This window comes from Alligator sinensis, unplaced genomic scaffold (genome assembly GCF_000455745.1).
Source record: "Alligator sinensis unplaced genomic scaffold, ASM45574v1 scaffold335_1, whole genome shotgun sequence".
Lineage (NCBI taxonomy): Eukaryota > Metazoa > Chordata > Crocodylia > Alligatoridae > Alligator > Alligator sinensis.
In genome coordinates, this window is record NW_005842354.1 from 974,365 (window position 1) to 995,209 (window position 20,845).

The window sequence follows — 20,845 nt, forward strand, 5'->3', positions numbered from 1 at the left end:
ACGTATCCCTCTTCCCTGTGCACAAAAAGATCCACGGAGCCTAGCAAACTTCGTGTGAGTCTATTCAGAGCTCTTTGGTTCGAGTACTTTCTTCGGTTGGCGCGACGGGCTCGCGGTTTAGAGCCTCCAACCGGACGGGCTAGAAGAGTGTTCACAGGAAGGAACTCTAGTCCACCTCTCATCTTTTCTATCTGTAACCGCAACTCAAGCAAGTTTTCCAGCCTACACCGCGACCATCTTCAGTGTAAGTAAAAAAATCTTTAAATCAACCATTACGTGTCCTTGACTAATTCTAGCGTGTCGCCTGTTCTCTCCGACCCAGTGTGCCCGGGCTGCTGGCCACAGCCCGCGCAGAGCACAAAAAGGGCCTGGATCGCTCCTGGCCCGCACAATAACATAGTCCATGTAATGCCACTAGAGATTCCTGCATCTTTTGCACCTTTTGGGGGAGATGTATCTTAATGCTGAAGTGTTGGAGAACTTGCCACAACATTTGGAAGACCCTTTCAATGGTTACATACACCATGCCTGCATCTTGTTGCCACTTTGTACTTTGCTGACTCAAGCATATACCCCAGGGGTTGGCAACATTTTTGGGCAGAGTGCCAAAACCCCGCACAATCTCAACTTGTAAGATATTGGCATGCCAGGCACAGATGGGATAGTGGAGGAGCTGTAAGGGGCCCGATCCTTGTTGTGGCAGCACAGCCCTGGCCTCTTCTCTGCTGTCCGCCTGGAGGCATGCATGCACCTGCCACAAGCAACAAGCCAGGCCAGGGCTCTACGGACCCCAGTGCAGCTGCCTGCAGTCTCCCTGCCACCTGCTGCAAGAGTGTCAGGGGTTGCTGACCACTGATCTACCCACTTAATTTTGTTATGCTTGATAGATTCAAAAGCCTCTAGTATCAGGTAACCTCTTCACTGTGATGATAATTATACAGTATGAATTCCATGCCTTTTATCTTTCTACTTGGTTAAGCAGAGTGACAGAATTCTTTTGGTTTCTCACTGGACTGTATCTTTCCAAATAAATCATTTTTGTAGCATTTCCTGAACCCTTTCCAATTTTTCAGTATTCCTTTAAAAAAAATGGATGCCAGAACTGTAAACAAAATACTCCCATAGTACTCTCATGTTAGGCAACATTCCAGGACAATCTCATCTCTCTGCTCATTTGATATTTTTCTATTAATATATCCAAGTGTCACATTAACCTTCTTTTGCCATATCACCATACTGGGAACATACATACCAGACACCTCATTGCTAAATTTTAGAATAACCGACAAAACAAAATCATCCACTACAGTCAGAGGATTCCTCTAGGTGGATTTTAAGCTGGTCTAACCAAAATGAAAGCTTCAGCAGTGATAAATAGTGGTACAAAGCAACTGAACACATATCATTTGTTAATGTAGTACTATAGCAGTTTAATGTCAATTGTTATTTTATAGATTAACAAGATGGTGGCTTGTATTAATTTCACATCTAGCCTGGGTAACCTCAACCACCTTGACACAATACTATTTGCTCACATTTCCAATACTTTGTTCAGTAGAACAAAGCAAAAGTGTACAAAATACGTAATGAACTTCTTAAAATTTATGTCAACTCATGTTTTGTTGCCACTGTTGGTCATTACCAGGGATTTGGGTTTTCTGTTTCCCATGGGAAAACAGAGAAAAATGTGGATTTTCCCCTTTACCCAAAAAACAAAACAAAACAGATTTCTCATTTTAATGAAAAAACCCCATGGATTTTGCAGTTTTGCAAAGAGTTCTCTGCAGGCTGGCAGATTTCCAGCCTGCAAGGGGCTGGGGGGAGCAGGAGGAGGGCAGTTCGGCAGGAGGTGCCACGTGCATGTAATTATATAGGCACATACATGGCTGCCAGACAGCCTGGAAAGCAGCTCCCAAAAGTAAGTGTGTGTGATGGGCAGGGGGAGTGGGGAGGGAAGAAGTGGGGCAGAGCTGGGGCTGCTGCCCAGTCGGGCAGTGCGTGGGGTTTGGGGCTCGGGGCCACAACACGCAGCCATAGGGTGGTTTCTTCTTCCAAAGTCTAGCAACCTGCTTGTGGACCACTGAACTACCATGTTCAATGCTCAGCCAACAAAAATTAATTTAAAAGCAAATGCAAACAAGCTTTGCCTGGTACTTTCTGTTGAACTGCACTGGGTGGCAGCAGCACTTTTTTTCAATGCAAGCATAAAGGCAAGCAGCTAAACACGTGGTTTTTGGGCTTTTTAGGGAAAGGGAACCACCATGGCCAAAGAAACCAAAATTAATTTTTCCTGAGGTTCACATAAGCAACATTCAATAAAATCAAACAAACAGCGAGGACAGACAATACATTAGGCAACCTTTGCACCTTAAGATTTAGTGCATCCAATCTTCCCAGGACACAGCAGCACAAATGCTTTCAGGGCCAACATTCACAAGTTTGTCACCGCATCATATCCATCCCCCACCCTTGTACCAAGGCCCATACTTAGAGCTGTCTGACTGCTTTAAGGAAAAGACATTTCTGCTGAATCAGAGGAAATGAAGCTAATTTCCGTAATTGATGCCATTTAAATTAAGGTTTTCTTGGTTGTTCTGACAGTTTTCTGTATTTGTTTAATTTGTTTGGCTTGATAAAAAACTAGCAATAATTATTTTCTGGAACTGCAGTATAAAATGTGACTTCTAGCATGATACCTGGTTTCCCTAATGTACATAAGGAACACAAGTAGTAGTACTTAATACAACCACTTTTATAGCATCATTTTCCAAGCAATAAATAAATTCTCTATCTTGCTGTGCACAGTCTGGCAGAGGATCTGTGGAAGATAATACCATGGAATGTAAGTGAAAGTATTGAGACAATACACTGAAAGGGGGGGGGGGGCAGGGCAGGGAGAGGAATCTAACAGCAATATCTAGACTGAACTGGTCTTCCAGGAAAAGCAGTTGAAGCTGCCTCACATTTGATGTTTAAAAACTAGACTAGAATAAAACTCTAAAACACCTCATAACGCAAGGATGCATCTTCTCTCCGTAATTACTTAGTAACTGTATTGAGAGTTAACAATTATAATGTCATTCTTTTAGTAATTTAACCAACAATTTTCATCATCCCTATATTTTACATCTAGGATTTTTACAATTATTGAAACCAACTCAATTTGTGAATTAACAAGAATTAGAGAAACAAGTATAATGCAGAAACAAAACCAACAGGAAATCCACCACTAAAGAGTTGTATTTACAATGCATGTATTCAGCATGTATTCAAGTGTTTGCTTATCCATATTAAAAGCATGTTCTTTACTGTTTTGTAATTATACAACTTCATTTTTCCATTCAGTTGTGTTTATCCTTCTACCAGTCACTATTCAGCTTTCTGTATATTGAGTAGGATTGATAAAACCCAAACAACAAGGAATCTGGGATGGATCACAAACCATATTTAAACAAAATTTAAATATTCCATAGATTTGTCTGACAATGATACCATATTTTTGTATGATTATCATTATACTCAAATCCTTCTTCTTTGTTGGGATTTAAGCATATAGAGTAGATTTTTAATTAGTAGAAAAAGAAGGTACCCCAAAGCAATTTGGAAGCTATTATAATACAAAGACCAGAAGACCCCTTATTATCACTGTTGCTTAATATAGACACCCAACAAGTATCATTCCAATTGAAGATGATAAAAAAGGGTAATTCCTATGAAAAGTATGGTTTCAAGAAAGGGGGCGCCGGGGGGTGGGGAAGAGAAGTAATCTGCAAATTTGCAGGTCTAAAACAGGTCAGCAAGTGGTAACGAGGGGGAAAATTTAAATTGTAAAAAAAAAACAAAACAAAAACAAACAAGAAATTCAACCCTGTTCACAATACTATATAGGTTTGTGGGTTTTTTTAGACAAAGCATTTAACATAGTTCACATTCACACTCCTCACTGGAGTAAAGTGAACATGCTTGATTCATACTCAGGGGTAGTATCAAATCCTAAACAGTGTTCAAACTAAATTTTGTAGTTGGAATGTGTTTAAAGTAAGTCTCAACCAGCTACTTAGTTCCCATCATAAAATTTAAAAAAAAAGAAAATAAAAAAAAAAAGTAACTACTGACTTGCCAAACACCACCAAAGTGAGCACGGCATTATAACGTACTGTACATACAAAGAAAAAGAAAACTGGAGAGGTTATTTCTTCTCCCATGAGAATCAGAGAAAATTAGGGTTGGAAAGGACCACAGGACATCATCCAGTCCAACCCCCTCCTCAAAGCAGGATCATCCCCAAATATATCATCTCAGCCAACGCTCTGTGTATCCAGCTCTTAAACACCTCTAAGGATAGAGATTCCACAGCTTCTCTGCAGATCTTGTTCCAGTGCTTACTACCCAACTAGTAAAGAAGTATTTGCTAATAGCTAAACTTCCTAAACTTCCCTTGCTGCAACTTGAGACCACTGTTCCTTGTTCAGCTAAGCCAAGCTGGTCTTCTGCCATGCTTGCAAGTCTTCCTGCACATCAGAATGGTTCATTCCTGTGTCCTCAGTAAGGTTCCTTTTAAGTACAACCAGCTCACCTGGACTCCCTTCCCCTTTGGACTCCCAGGGAAGCCTACCCATCAGTTCCCCGAGTGAGTCAAAGTCTGCTTTTCTGAAGTCCAGGGTCCTTACTCGGCTGCTCAGGATCCTGAACTCAATCATCTCATGGTCACTGCTGCCCAAGTTGCTGTTCACTTTTATATTCACCACCAATTCTTCCGTTTATGAGCACAAGGTCAAGAAAAGCATGGCCCCCAGTTGGTCTCTCCAACACTTGCACCAGGAGGTTGACCCCAACACTCTCCAAAAACTTCCTGGATTGTCTGTGCACTGCTGTATCCCCGCCACCAGATGTCAGGGAGACTGAAGTCCCCCATGAGAACCAGGGCCTGTGATCAGGAAACTGCCACTAACTGTTTGAAGAAAGCCCCATCCCACATCATACACTTGGTCTGGTGGTCTATACACCTCACACCACCCATGACATCAACATTGTTGCTCTCCCATCTGACCCTAACCCAGATACTTCAACAGGACTATCTCCAGTTTCATACTGTACAAGCAACCCCCGCTTAACACTGTTTCACTTAGCACTATTTCGCTGTAACGCTCATTTGAAATTGATACCTGATTTCACTTAGCGCTCAGCAAGTTTTGTTATAATGCTCGTAGTCACCATCTAGGGGCATTAAAAACAATTGTGGTCACCATCTTGGGTTGTCAAATACTTTCGATTTTGCTTACCACTCACTTCACTTAATGCTCAGTTTTTCAGGAACCAATTAAGAGCACTAAGCAGGGGTTGCCTGTACCTGTGAGCTGTTTTACATAAAGAGAACTTGATAAAAAGACCTACCTGTTAAACTGAGGGCTTGTACTGGTTTTGTGACGTGCAGATACCATTGAATCAACTACTCAGAGCCCCCAGGCATGCTTAAGAGTTTAACTGCATATCATTTGAACAATTCCATGTACTCGAGTTCAGTCACAAACCACATTGGACACATTAATTGTTTATCTTTGCGTATCCTGAGTCCAATACTGGATTCAACACGGCTTTACCGTTACAGATTCCCACAATAATATGCATTCCAACTTCAAACTCACAGCCTAACACAAAACCTCAACAGTGACCTCATGTTTTTGTATAAATTAACTCAGTAGATCAGTTCCTCTGCCTAACTTTACCTTCCAAACATTTAGGAAGTTATTCTTACTTAACACTAGTGAGGTCACTGTTAGTTTTGTATCTCCTCTTCACTAATAAAGCAATTCTTTCTTGAGCTTCAGGAGTATTTTGATGCAGTAATCTCTATCCTACAAAGTGAGTGAACCCCTTCAAATTTATCAAATGGAGATTTTTCAACAGCACACATTGATGACTTAAAATGAAATAAAGAATATTTTGAAAGACAAAAGTATCAGCACTCTGGAAGTTTTCCAGTTCAACATGTAATACCTGAAATCTCATACCCGCATGCCACCAGGTAAGCAGTAGGCCTGTGTGAAGCAGCTAGTATTTGCTTTGGATTCACATGATTCAGGGGACAGTGATTTGATTTGGTGATTCGAATCGATTCGGCCAAATTCGATTTGGAGATTTGGCCACTGCCAAATCAGCTGAATCTCCGAATCGAACAGGCCCCATCCCCTGTCCGCTCTCCCAGCCCCGCCAATGGCTGCCCTGCCCGGCCCCAGCATCCCAGCACTTAAAAAAACAAAAAACAAAGCCCTGCACTGACCAGCTCCTGCCAGGTGGCGGGGGGCAACCCCGCTGCCCCCCCCCCCACAGCCCTGCGCTGCCCCGAGCCCCCAGAGGCCCTGATGACTGCTGCACCAGCCAGTGAGGGCATAAAGTGCCGGGACACTGGGGCCAGGCGGGACAGCCATTGATGGGGCTAGGAAAGCGGGCAGAGGTCAAGGGGCACTCAGGGGGGTGGGGGAGCAGGCAGGGGATGAGGCCTGATGGGGGTCCCCCCATGGTCCCCTCCCCCCTCCTTTAGCACCCCACCTTACTTACCAGCACAGAGCCCGGGTCCAGCTCCCTGTGGTGGTGAGCGGAGACTGCCTGAATCTCCTCTGAATCTATTTGAATGCTTCAAATGGATACGGACCTTTTTACTGGTCTCCCGATTTGATTAGATTTGGATTCAGAGATTTGGCCACCGAATCGGGCCAAATATCCAGCAAATCGAATCAGCAACTGAAGCTTCGCACAGCCCTAGTAAGCACCTCATGGCTAAGTCACTCTGGCTATAAACAGATAATTCACTTGACATGATCCTGATCAAGTCAAAACTTGGGACAGAAAGAGGGCTACACACCTAGCTGCTGCAAGCTGCACTTCTGCCAGGGAGTGGCAGGGACAGCATGCTGGTGGCCAGGGAGAGCATGCAGCCTGATAAGTTTGCCCCTGGAAAGAAAAGTAATTACCATGAACAAGCTGCTGTTAACTTAAAGACACAGCATTATCCTGGGAAAAATTGCTAGCACATTTTATTTGCATATTTCACAGGTATTTAAAGTGAAATTATGAACTCTGCAGGATTTCAGGGGGGAAATGCTATGTCTGTTTATGCTCCCTACTATACAGTCTCCTTACAGACAATCCCTTTTTTCACTGAAGATGCCAGACCTAACTGCTACCAAAAAAAATTGCCTTTTTTTTTTTAAATTACCTTTTTTTTCCCTCCAAGAGGTAGCAGAACATCCACAGAGGGACATTCCCATGAAAGAACCAGCGTAAGGGGGCTTCAACATTAATGGCCTCATGGGACCAGGCTAAGCAGAATCCCTTGAATCTTCACTGACCTCCAGTGAGGCACAGGAAGAGTCTAACTTAGCTGCGCCAAGGACAGATGGCTTATTTATACTACAAACCTTCACAACCAAAATACAGTGCACATATAGGTCCCATTGCACCTAGAGTCCATAAGCAGCAATGACTTGCCAATTGGGCTGTAAAACAGCAATGCTATAGTACAGCAATACTGCACAGGATTCAGCACATCACAATGCAAGAACTGCTCATAATACTGATTTCACCGAATAGATAAAGCTCATTTCCACAAATCCTTATATGAATGGCTACTGTACTGAACTCAGTTGCAGAACACATCAACATAACTGTTAGCACCATCCGCATTTTATAGCTTACAAGAAAAAAAAAAAAAAAAAGAGCAAAGCAGATACAAATCTTGAAATTTATTTTCTTTTCTGGTCCATAAGAGGAGTGGGCAATGACATCTATATGTTCAGGCAAAATAGAATGGCAAGAATATTATGTTACTTATTTTTTTCAGGTTTAATTCAGTTTCTGTTGGGTTTCTTTTAATGAGTATTTTGTTTATTTTAAAGGATATGGAATTTTGTACAGAAACACTAGAATTAAAATTAAATTTGGATTCATTGCCTTGGTACAAAACTGAAAAGCATTCTACCCAATTTGTTATGCTCCATACATTGACATTTTAAATTACCTCATATCTGTCAGCTTTATTCGTGCAAGTCCAAGTTAATGATTAGGAAAAGAAGCTCACCTTGAACTACCCTATTTTTCCATTTTTTTTAAAAAAGTGAAGTTGATATGTCACGTTATAAATGAATTTTAGAAGTTATATTATCCTAGTGCTAAATTACTAACCCAGTGATTCTCTCTCAGGGTGCCACAGCCACCCTTGAGTGCCTTGAGATCCTTTTAAGGGCATTGCTCAATATTAGCACATTCAGGTATGCAAAAACCTACACGATGACTCGCAACATAAACCCAGATATTTCAAACAGGAATACAGTGTCAAAAGCATTTCTGGCCTGCTATGGTTTTTCTGAGTTTTTTCACAACAAAACTGCTCTTTTTTTTTTTAAGTCAAAAAACAAGAGAAAGCATTTTTTGAGTGGTGCCTTAAGTCTAAAAAGGTTGAGAACCACTGTACTAACCTGTCTGAAACAAGAGTTAAATAGGAGGACTATTTTTTCAGCTGCAATATGTTCAAGGCTCAACAGAGTGTTATGACTTCATTTTTACCTATATTTAGATATAAAATATTCATCTACCTGCTCCATGTTACTCTGTAAGGGCCAGATTCAGCTCAGCACTTAAGCACATGATGATTTAGGACTTAAATTAGCAAGGTTTCAGTTTAATCACTGCCTAGAAATTATTTACGATACCAAAGGGCTCAGTGAGTCTAATAAAAAAAAAGTAAAATGTGCTTTCTTAGAGAGCACTGTTCATTAGAAATACCAGAACAGATGTAAGTAATAACAATTCTACATTTAAGCACAGATTTTGCAACTATAGCAGGAAGTCCCCATCTCAAATGTTTTTACCCTTCTGCCACCAAATGAGTACTCTCCAGTTTTTTGTGCTTTTGTAGTCAGAAAATAAAGCAAACACAAGAAATCTGATAACCAGTAATACCTGCTTCATGTAGGCATAGCACATAGTTTCTGCAACTCTCTTTCCTTCATCGTAGCAGGCTCTCGGTCCTATGGGGTTCACATGACCCCAATAATCTTCATTCTGGGGGTGAACTTCAGGATCTAAGGAGAAAAATAAAACTTAAATGGCTTCTTCTTTGTAATTAATATGAAAGATGAATAATTCCTTTTTTGGTAGCAGTTCTTTTGATGTACGACTTGCTTTTACATAGTTTTTCCTCCAAACATGGCATCTATTTTTTACATGGAATTCCAACATTGTTTACCAGAGAAGGACTCAACACAACCAAAAAAGGGATAAGGATTAAGGAAAGTATAAAACCCGTAAGATCCACAATTGTGCGATGAAAGGTAATTAAACAAGGAATAGTGGCTGTCATGTTTGCTTTGTCTCTTGACATGCTCCTGCATAAGAGCTATTGCTCTGCCAAGCTGAAACTTAAATATTTGTCTGGAAAAGGACCTTCAAGACAAAAAAATGGAACAACTCTTGGCACATAAGATTCTGATGTAAACTAATTCAATAAAGAGATTAAAGGTTATGTAAAAGTGCAATGCCAATTTCTATTTGATCCAAAATGAGCTAAGACACCTTGGCTTTTAAAAAGGGAGATGAGAAAAAAGGTAAGTAAGTAAAAATAGGGGATTTAGAAGTGGAGATCTGGGTATAACACATGGCAACTGATTTAGTGAATGCAGGGGCAAGTCCCTGTTTTTTCCTCATCCCAGTATGCTAGATCAGCAAATGGCAGACAGGTGGGATTTTTTCACCATCAATTGTATTGGAAGGATCTAGATAAGGCAGAAGCTGCTGAAGAAAGGGAAGAAAGAGTAAGATGCTTTATCTGAAATTATTTTAATGCCCTGCTAAAAAATATTTCAAGCTCTACTCTGGCTTCAGCCTCATCTATGACCCAGTGACCTACTGGTCTGACTTCTCTTGGGAAGAGAGAGGCCAGATTTATGTATCTCTATCAATTGAGACTGGTCTACTTAATTTGCAGTTTTGTGGTTTTCTCAGACACCACAAAAACCAGCATGGTCTGCAATCACTGGGAAATATTGCATTGGCTATGATTTGCCACAAAAATCAACCTGAGCCCCCCCCTAAATTATTCATATAATATGCTGTTCCAATGCTTACCGAAATACGAAAAACAGTGAGACAATCACTGTAACCATGGATCACGAGTGAGAGTTACTGTCTGCTAGTGACATAGACTAAGTGAAGGCACTAATCAGTACAGTGAAAATAGTTAAATGCAATGCTGCAATCTAAAGATGAGTGAAAAGAAATAAAACAAAGCTAAGTACATTTCACAGCTCAAGGTTGTGTAAGGCAGTCCCCTGTAGGAACCTAGCATGCAGATGGTGCAAAATTGTTTTGTTCGTCTTGCAATGTGACTCCGGATGTATTGAGGAAAAGCAGCATTGATTGCTGTTTAAAGTCTGAATTGCATATAAAGTGAAAGGCTTCTGCAGAAGCTGAAGGTCAGAAACAAAATATAAATGACACTGTCCTTGATGGTTAGAAATACTACTGAAACAGTTTAACAAGAAGAAAAGCTACATTCAAGCTAGTGGAGCAACCATTACTGCCAATATACCTTTGGAAAAAAATTGATAACTTGAAACTAAGGGATTACTTCAACAAACATGCACAAAATACTGGCAGTTTCCCATGTGCAAAGCAAACTTTGCCAGGATTATCTACCAGGAGTAATTGCTTTGCAAAATCTGCATTGGAAGAAAATAAATCAATTTTGATTGTAGCAGACGAAGCAACAGATGCACAAGATAACTATGTACTCCACATTTTATTTGTACCTAAAAGACCACAACCTGCCTATTTTTCAAACAGCCAGTTCAACTCACACCTGTAAATTTTTCAAGTGTAACACAAGCTGTAATGAAGGCTGTTGTAAACAACAGCTTAGAAATTAGTAAAATCTCAGCACTTCTGTCTGATAATGCAATGTATATGTGCAAAGCTTTCTCTGATGTGCTCCACTGAAGGATGACCAATGCAATTCATATTACCTGCAATGTACACATTCTTCTTTTAGTAAGTAATTGTCATACTGAATGTATATATGGCACACAATTTCCTGATAATAAGACTGATTTTCTCTTTTAAAAAAGCCTTCAAACATTGTCCAGGCCGTAAGCTTTGATACAGGGGATCCATCTCCAAAGAGGGGATCTAAATGCAATGGTATCACTTCCACCAGAACCAGTGCTTACAAGGTGGAATTTGTAGTTTGTTACCATGTAAAGAATATTAAGTACTACTAGCAATTTGTGTGTGATGAGCTTGAAATCACACTGGGCACACAGTACATGCTTAACACTACACAATCTCTTAAAATAGGTGACACTGAAGATCAAGCTAAATTTGTGGCTGAAAATGTGATCCGGTTCATCAAGCTTCTGCCGTGGTTTAAAAGGCATCCGGTTTTGATTCACCAGGCACACAACAAGCTAACACGGTTCCATTTAGATCCCCACTTTGATAAATTGGGTCAAAGATATGGCATTGCAACAACTCTCAGGCTGTTAAACTGAAAACTAGCACAGACAAGAACTGTTCCAGGCAATAGCTGCAAAGTTAAATTAGTACTTACAAGTATGATCAGTCACTACCACCCGGATTTAAAAACTGGCTGCCTACTTTTTTTAGCACTGTTCACATTTTTGACCCAAATCAAAATGCCTTCCAATATAAAACTGAGCTTTGGGATTCTACTGATCGGTTTCCACATCTTTACAACTTGACAAAATGATGCCTTATAATTCCAACCAATTCAGTGGACACAGAACATGTGATCTCAACATATGGACAAGTTTTCACACTGCAGAGACAGAAGATATTAGCTGCAACTGCTGATGGATGCTGCATGCTAGCATTTAACAACTAAAATGAATTGTTTCTGTTAAGGTTAGCATTAATTAGTATTACTATATATTTTACAGTGTAATAATAATTCTGATGATACAAGTTACAATTTATAGTGTATATAAATTTATAATATACTTACATTTAGATTTTAATTTAAAATTAAGATTAATAACATGATAAATTGTATGATATAATTTACTTCCCATGGAATTTGCTATTAGATTATATGGTATATGCCTCTCCTCCAATCAACAGCAAGGGGCGGGGCCACCAGGAATAGCCCATGAAATCAGCCCTTCATGCCATGACCAAACCATGAGTTAAGCAGACCTCTACTAACAGCTTTCTCAAGGGCTACCCAGAATGGCTTTAATAATGAAGAGACTCTCCTGATGTTGTTGGACAGTCATTCTCGTCTTCCCATCACCTCAAGAAAGACCCAGACAAATATAAACAGTCACCTTAGTTATCTGTAGGGAGACAGCTATCATACCTTAATCACTAAAAGGGTATTTTAAGGCAATGGCAGAATCTCTTACATGTCACTTGATGTAAGGTGGGGGGAGGAGATAAAGGACAAGAAAGTTTCAGATGATTTTTAACTTCAAAATAAATTTACAATCGAGTCACCATTAATATCTAAACCAGGAGTGTTGAATCTCATCTGGCCCTGTGGAACAGATGAATGGCACATGGAAGGTATGTGGGCTGGATCAGGCCCATGGATCCTACATGCCTGATCCAGCACAGGTGGCCCTCACCTGGGCTGGTCCAGGACAATGTGCCGAGCGAGTGCCACAGGAGATGCAGCCCAGGAAGGACCTGGCCCCAGCAAGCCCTGCAGGCAGTACATGTTCTGGGCACTGTATGTATGGTCTAGTGCAGCAAAAGGGGCAGCACTAGGGGCTGGATTATGGGACTCCATGAGTCATATGTTTGATGCCCTTTGCTTTGTGCTGTGTTCAGAAATGTTTTTGCCACCTCTGTTACTCTGACTAGCATTGCAGCAAGAAACAAACACTTTCTGGAGTAATTTTTTCAAAATTGTTATTATACTGCGTACATTCATTCTGAATGTTAGATGTGCCTTGACTTTTCTGTTTGGTCAGCCTGCCTTCCCCAGTCCCTTCAATAACCTGTTGGCTGTTACCTATACATCCTAGAAAGTAGAGGTGCACTGATACATTGGTCCCATATTGCATCAGCACTGATATAAGGAAAATTAACATTATTGGCAATCAGTTTTTTTATGGTAGATAATGTCTCTGATAAAAGTCCCATGCATGCGTGCAGCTGCAGCACAGCACCTAGGCAACCCAGTAGTGTGGAGAGCAGCTAGGTCCAGCTGCTAAGTCTGTTGTGAGGGAAGGGGTGTGGGGGGGCAGATTGAGGCCCCTGTGGTGAGGGAAGGAGTGGGGCTGGGGGAGGGGCAGGTGCCGCACAGCCAGGGCGGGGTGTGGGACAGAGCTACTCGCGGCTCATTTTGGGTGGGGGGAAGGTCCTGCTGCTGCATGCACCCCAGGAGGGCATGAGGGACATGTGCCCCCAGATCTACACGTGGGGTAAGGACAGGTTGTCGCTGTGGGCTGGGGCCAGGGCAGTGCTGAGCTCTTCCTGGTGGGGGGCTGGGCCGGGTTGCATTCAGAGTAGTTGGCAGCACTCGGAGGGGGCTATGTCAAATTTTGGCGTGGCTGCAGCCCCCTTGTAGCCTCCCTCCCAGTGCCAGCACTGCCCACTCCGAAAACAGCCCAGCCCAACCCAGGCAAACCCTCTGCTGAGAAAAGCCCAGCAGCACCCTGGCCCCAGCCTGCAGCAGCAACCCACCCTTGACCTGCACGCAGATCTGGGGGCACATGCCCCCCATGCCCACCTGGGATGCATGCAGTGGCACGAGCTGGCACCCCCCCCCCCCCCACCACAACCGCCCAGACAAGCTGCTCATGGCTCTGCCCCATGCCCCACCCCAGCTGTGTAGCACCTGCCCCTGCCCCTCCCTGTATAGTTGGGAGATGTTAGAAAAGCTTTTGGGTACCAAATACTCTTCCTCAGGGCTGGACAATCCTCAGTGAGATTTTTAAAACTGAAATTAGTATGCAATGCCTTCTTTCCTTTTTCAAGTTGCCAAGACAGTTCTATACCTATTGCAACTATAAAGCCTGATGTTTAGCTAATCGTAAGAGCTAATGGAAATCATTAGAAGGCAACAAGCTGCAATGCTCCTTCAGTTTGTGCAGACACTTCAGCACTCAGACAGCAGCAACTCTGCCAAAATCCTTTGCAGGGCACAGTTTAAGCTCCTTTATGAAAAAAACCAATAGACATCAAAAGAGCTGCTGAAAACTTAAAACAACCCACCACTTGCAGTTTATTCAGAGAGTAACTGATGTGGGCAGACCCTCCTGCCCGACTGAGTTTACCTATATTAAGTTTGACAAGCTACATTTCCTTAAGTCCCCTCCCTCCTGCCCCCAGTCCACTGCAATCAGGTTGATTGGGAAGAGATGCTGCTCTGGAATTAGTCTTCCTGCAGCAATGTTTCATCTTCTGGAACAGAGTATATGCACCCCTGTTCACTTAAAAAGTGGCATCTGGGACATTGTTTTCCCCTGAAGAACCTATCCGTTGCATAAAAGGAATGAAGGCAGTCGTACTAAATAATATAACAAACCTGTGTTTGGAAGGAATTCTTTGCTTGTAGTATTTGCTCTGAACTTACTTGACTAGAGTCCTTCCATTGGAAAAATAAACTCGAGGGAAGAATAAGGAACACACTTGTTTTTTTCCTTACAAAGTACCATATTCTCAAGTACAACACACCCCCAACTATAAAACATCCCGTTTTTGAAAGGCAGAATGAAGAAAAAAGATTTTCTAGAGTTGAGGCTGCATAGAGCAGGGACAGAGCCTAATCTTCTACTGACTCGCACTCCCTTTCTTGCATAACTTAGATGGTTATAAAGACTGGTCCATGGGTGGATCTATGATTCTGAGAATTGCTAGAGTCTGTGCTGAAGAGCCTATGCTATAGAGGCTATGAAATATAGAGAACAGGACCAGCAAGCAAAAATCAGAATTGCCCTTAGAAAGGTTAGCTTGATTAATGGAACATCAAGACCATAAGAAAGGAAAGGCAATTGTTAATACCTTTAGAGTGAAAAATGAGCCACTAAACCAATATACTCCATCAACTGTTGCACTGTGAAGCAGGACTCAAACCAGGGTGCTTCTAACCTGAGGCAGAATAAATCAGCTTCCCATTTACTACACGCACCCCGATTTTGGGGGGCCAAATTTGACCAAAGGTGTTATACATGAGGAAATACAATAGGCACTGGTTTATCTAGTGCTCAGGTGGATAAGGAAAAAAGGAAAGATCAGAGTGCTTAACTATTAGCAGCACTGCATAGTTAGGTGCTGACTACCCCTGCTCAGTACTCAAGAGTGCTTTTGGCTACTAGCTAATTGTCTACAGCAAGGTCCCGATATAGCTACTACCAGATGAACTACGCTAGCATGCAACAATATCAAGACATTTTTAGGCAAAAGGCAGAATAGAGATGCACCTTTTAGATTAACCGAGTCAGAGAAGCATAAGATTTTGTGAGCAAAAACTAATGTCATCAGATTCTACCAAAGGACAAGCCAAGAGCAGGCTATCAAATAAGAGTGATTTGAATACAAAAGACAAGGTGGGGGGTAGGTAGGGAGGAGGCTCTGCTGAGAAAGGGGAACAAGCATCAAATTTACTTCTGGAGCACTCTAGCCTCTGGATTCCAATGAGAAAGCCTACTAGTTTGAAACTTTCATCCTTTTATTAATAAGTACTATTAATAATTTATTTTACATGTCAGTTTTGGACCAATTCTGATTTACATTTAGATAATTTTATGCTAGTTTGGCAGTACAAAAGGGCTTGGAAGTAAGTGCTAATGTCTTTATTTTAAACACTACAAGGTAAAGCTATCAAGGAAATCCAAGCTATGAATGGCATAAATACTAGCAACAAATTGTTTGCCCTCTAGCATAAGCAATAAGTCCCCCAAGGTTGGTCATACTCATCTTACCTCCGTACACTTCAGAGGTGGAGGCCAGTAGAAGCCGTGCTCCAACACGTTTTGCTAAGCCTAAACATTTAGAAAAGGAAGAAGATGTGAATATCAGCAAACTCAAGAGACTTCTAGTTCTGTTCAGCGATCAATCCAGGTCATGCATTGTCTACACATTCAAGGCTCTCCTAATAATTTTCTTTTAGGCCTAGTCTTTCTTATTGCAAGATTACAGTTACTAACTTCAAGCTCGAAGGACTATGACCAAGTTTTTCTGCTGCTACTCAGGTCTCAGAACATTTATTTTACAGGTTCAAAATTAGGCTGAACCAAGATTCTGGGCTGGCTGTATTAAGTCCTGGATCAGGGCCCAGAACACTCTGTTGAACTCTCACACTACTGAAGGAGTGACTGTTTTAAGACCTGATTATCTTGTGATCCAGCAAAGTTAGACATAGATACTATGCAAAAATAGGAAGGCAACATAGTGTATCTGGTTCAGAAGATGGAGAAAATAACTTTTTTCTTACTCTTAAAGTTGGCTAGAACTTTGCAACTCCTTCAAATACAAGAGCAGTGGAACAAATCCTTCTTAGTGTTTAAGGAGGCCTTTAAAACATCCCCTGTCACAGCAGCCCTCAACCTGACCTAACAAGTGATAGGAATATCTCACCCATGCAGGTATACTGCATTATGTTGCAGAACTATCAAAGTAGTTTCTAAAATTACCTTCATCCTTGAATTATGTTCAGTGCAGCATTTCATCGCTGGAGAAAGTTGGTCAGATCCCAGCCTGACCAGTTTCTCCTTTACTTTATAATGAATCCTCAAGACTATTTGCAGCCAGTATCAATCACAACATGATCAACAGCTGGAAAAATAGAAGCTCCCAAAGGTGATTTCACATCACCTTTCCTTCCTGCATACCCTCATCATGTGCACCAGAACTGCCAAACATTCAAGCCTGGCCCAGAACTGTGTCAAACTTTAGCAGCAGCATGGGAATCACATGTTTTCTTAAAGTATATTATGAGGCAGTTAAAAATAGGAGGCACTCAATCTTATTTTTTAGATTTTACAGAACCAATGTTAATTCTCCGGAGCTAACATTCATGCTACTGAAATGGAATAATTTGTTATTTGCAACAGAAATGCTCTACAGCAGGGGTGTTCAATCTACAACTTGCATACCAGAAGTGGAGTGGGAAGTCTCTGCAAGTGGCAATCAGATCAGACAAGGGACATGTAGCACAGTGAAAGATGAAGCAAGAAGCAGAAAGCAGAGCAGCATATTGGGAAGAGTGCACATGACTGGAAACAAATCAAAGCAGCAAATTGGGCAGGAGGAGATTGGAGTGGCACTCAAGGCGGGTGCAGGGCTAATTTGTGGTATGCCTAATTTGTTGGCCACCACTGCTCTACAGTCACCAAGACAACTTTACCCTTCCCCCTGCAAGTTATACAATTCCCACTTCTACAACTGCATGTGCAATGCGTGTATTTTTTGCACAATAATACTTATTACAATAAAGTGCTCCTAACTTGGTTGACTTCTGCTTTTTCATGTTTACAAGGGACTTCTGCTGAAACATGAAAACGTATTTATATAACAAGAGAGAAAAAATCCTAGAATGGAGGGAAAATTTACTGAAAGTGCCATTTTACAAAATACTGTTATTTGACGTTTTCATTTCTTCCCTCCTCCTCTCTAGGTATTCAAGTATCTCATTTGACAAGAGAAAGTGAAAAACAAAATCAAAGAATGAAAATAAACTGTTTTTAGGGTCAAAAGGCATGACTGAGGTAGTTGTAGGTTATATTAATTTAAAATACTGAAATTTTAAAATTTTATTAGAAACAATATCTTCTTGACATCTTGTTTGCAAACTGTGTTAATCAACTCAGTCTGAAGATATACAACAGGTGGGATTCACTCCACTGCAAATGGATAAGGCCCAGATGTGAAGAGTCCAACTATTTTTTTAAAAATTTTTATAATTGGCTAACAGGACAATTACGAACATGTTATTCAGATATCTAAGTGCCTTGGCAAAGGGGGCAGGGGTCTCAATTTTAAGCCCAAGAGCTGCTAATAGTTTTGAGTATTTCAAGTAAAAAAGAATTTAGTTAGAAAAAAAGAAAATATTTTAACTTACCCAACATGTTTAGTGTCCCAATTGTGTTGGTCTTTAATGTCTTTATAGGATTATACATGTAATTTGGAGGTGAAGCAGGAGATGCTAGATGATAGATCTGGTCCACTATAAGACAGAAAAAAACAGTTATATAGTCATTTCCTGCTACAGTAAACTAAGTGAACAATCATTACAGCTACAGAAAGCACACATTACAATGAAAACCTCACAGCTAGACTTCTAGCTGAAATTGCATGTTACACTTAGGGCCCTAATACACATGAATTTTGGGCAGCTCCTAGAGCTCTTAACCCCTGGAATGTCCACACATTAACACCTGAAACTAGTTTTAAGCACACTTTAGGCAGCTTGAAGTTATACCACTCTAGGGCAAGTTATTTTCTGATCCGTATTACCCAGCTCATGTTCCATAAATGTGTAGCTACTCCCCAAAGATAAGCCATCCAAGTTGCAGACCTCTAACATCCCAGGATGCAGTCTCTCCTCCTTTACCTTCCTGTTCTATGTAGACAAACCTTATACCCCCTGAACTCTACTGCCAAGCGGGCAGTTCTGGCACCAAGTCAGCTCTTCCTTCTGTCCCTGGGGGTATGACCTTCCCACCCCTAGGAATGCAACCCTATGAAAGCAGCATGCACAACACATGCCAGCTAGCTAAGTCACAAGGCATAGACAGGTCCAAGAGTGGTCAGAGGGGGTAAAACAAGGCAGAGGTTCAGATGCATGAGCTGGGGCTTCCTTCCAAGAGCAGGGGCAGTAGCTTCCCCAAAAAAAATCACCTTCCCTCACTGCTCCCACCTCCCAGCTACTCTAGAATGATAAGCATCCCCTGCACTCCAATTCAAAATTACTAAAACACAAGACCTTCTTTAATTTGCATCCTCTTTCTTTTTTTTTTGCTTTTTATTTTATCCTTCAGTAGCTGGCTGACTTCATTTCACCACCCTTCTCCCACCCCCATTTCCTTTCCACCTCCCATTTCATTACCCACTCCCATCCCATTAACTTTCTGCCTCCTAGCTTCATGCTCCCACCCAGCCCATCTCTTGCATCCCCACACCTAGAGCAGGGATAGAAGCCTGTCCTGGCTTACCAGCCCTCTAGTAGCAAGTCACAGCTGGGTAGGTGGGGGACAGTCAAAAAAGAGTTTGGATCACCTTAGCCTTAAGGCAGGGGTGGGCAATTATTTCAGGCAGAGGGCCACTTACTGAGTTTTGGCAAGCCATTGGGGGCTGCATGACAGGCAGCCAGGGGCAGATAAATATTAATTTTCTAAATATTTTAGGGGCCCCGTGGACCAGATAGAACGGCCTGGTGGGCCGCATCCAGCCCCCAGGCTGCATTTTGCCCACCCCTGCCTTAAGGTGCAACTGCTCCAAACTCAAGCTAGCACTAGCACTGATCAACATTTGAGCAGCTCAAAGTGCAACCTATAACAAGGCCCTTAGACCATACTAAATCTATGGAAGTTTAAGCTATATTAAAACATAGAACATGCTATGAACAGTCACACACTAAGGCAGGGATGGGCAAAATACAGCCTGGGGGCAGGATGCGACCTGCCAGGCCATTCTATCCAGCCTGCGGAGCCCCTAAAAAAATTTAGAAAATTCATATTTATCTGCCCCTGGCTGCCTGTCAAAGATGACAAGGCACCAGCAGCAGCAGGACCCAGGAGGAGCCAGCGGCAGGACCCAGCAGTGGCAGCAGTAAGGCCCATGGCCTCACCCCACCCTCAGCCCCCAACCAGAGCTTCTTTCTGCCTAGCAAAAACTTCTGGCCTGGGACCCTGGGGCTGTTTCCCACTGTCCCTCTGTCCGAGCTGAAAACTCAAATAAGAATGGATGGACGGAGCAGGGGGCGAGGATCGCCAGTGCAGCAGAAGCCTGCCTAGCTCAGCCAGCATCACAGGGTTCCTGTCTGCAAGGCTGCAACCTGGCCACACAGCTGAGAACCACATGCTGCCAGAAGTGGGCTGGGAAACAGTGGTGGCAGATGGGGAAGGAAGGGAAGGTGGCAGGGAAAAGGCAGCAGTGGCAGGCAGGAGGGTGGGAAGTGGCTGTAAACAGGCAGGTGAGAACACGGTGTCCCGGGGCCAGGGACAGCAGCAGCAGGAGTCGGCTGGGAACTGTGGGAGCCAGACTGGCTCCTGCTGCATTCTGCAGTCCTGGCCATGCAGCCGGGAACTGTCTGGTGCCCTGGGGCCAGGGCTGGTGGGGCAACAGAATCGTGGAGCCTGGGCTGGCAGGGGCTCTATGGAGCTGAGGCGGCTCCACCACTCTCTCTGCCGGCGACCCGGCCATGTGCAGACCTGGAGCTCACTGGGACTGCGCACCACCGGGGGTCTCCGCCTGCCGCAGGCCATGAGCGCCCTGAGGCCTCACCACCTGCTGCTGCTGCTGCTAGTGGCAGGGGCTGTGCGCAATGAGGGAAAGGGGCGTGGTTGTAGGGAGGGTCCCACATGGACTCCCCATTATACATATGTACTCGCATACACACATACCCCCCCCACAAACCATGTATCCAACCACCCATACCCTCCCCCCCACAATATACAGAAGTAAGACTTCATTTTAAGCTGTTGTGCAATCACCTTTATGTACACTACACAAACGCATATAAAATCAGGACACGAATATTTTTTTAAAATCAAATTAATGCATGTTGTTTGATTTTTAGAATATAATTGGGGGGAGGGGTTCAGTTCCAAGATGGCAAACCCTCTACCCAAAAGGAATACTTCTGGGGGCAAGGGGAGGGACTTCC

At 42.6% G+C, this 20,845-nt stretch overlaps 1 protein-coding gene across 4 annotated transcripts in view; it reads right to left on the reverse strand.

Moving 5' to 3' along the window:
• UXS1 (UDP-glucuronate decarboxylase 1) overlaps positions 1-20,845 on the reverse strand; it is a 103,670-nt gene that overhangs the window by 37,031 nt on the left and 45,794 nt on the right. For all 4 annotated transcript variants that reach the window (XM_006029068.1, XM_006029067.1, XM_014522452.2 and 1 more), the window contains 3 exons: positions 18,080-18,184; positions 15,942-16,001; positions 8,959-9,080 (listed from right to left, as the gene is read on the reverse strand). In XM_006029068.1, the coding sequence (XP_006029130.1) occupies positions 8,959-9,080; positions 15,942-16,001; positions 18,080-18,184 (287 nt within the window). The remainder of the gene's footprint in view (positions 1-8,958; positions 9,081-15,941; positions 16,002-18,079; positions 18,185-20,845) is intronic.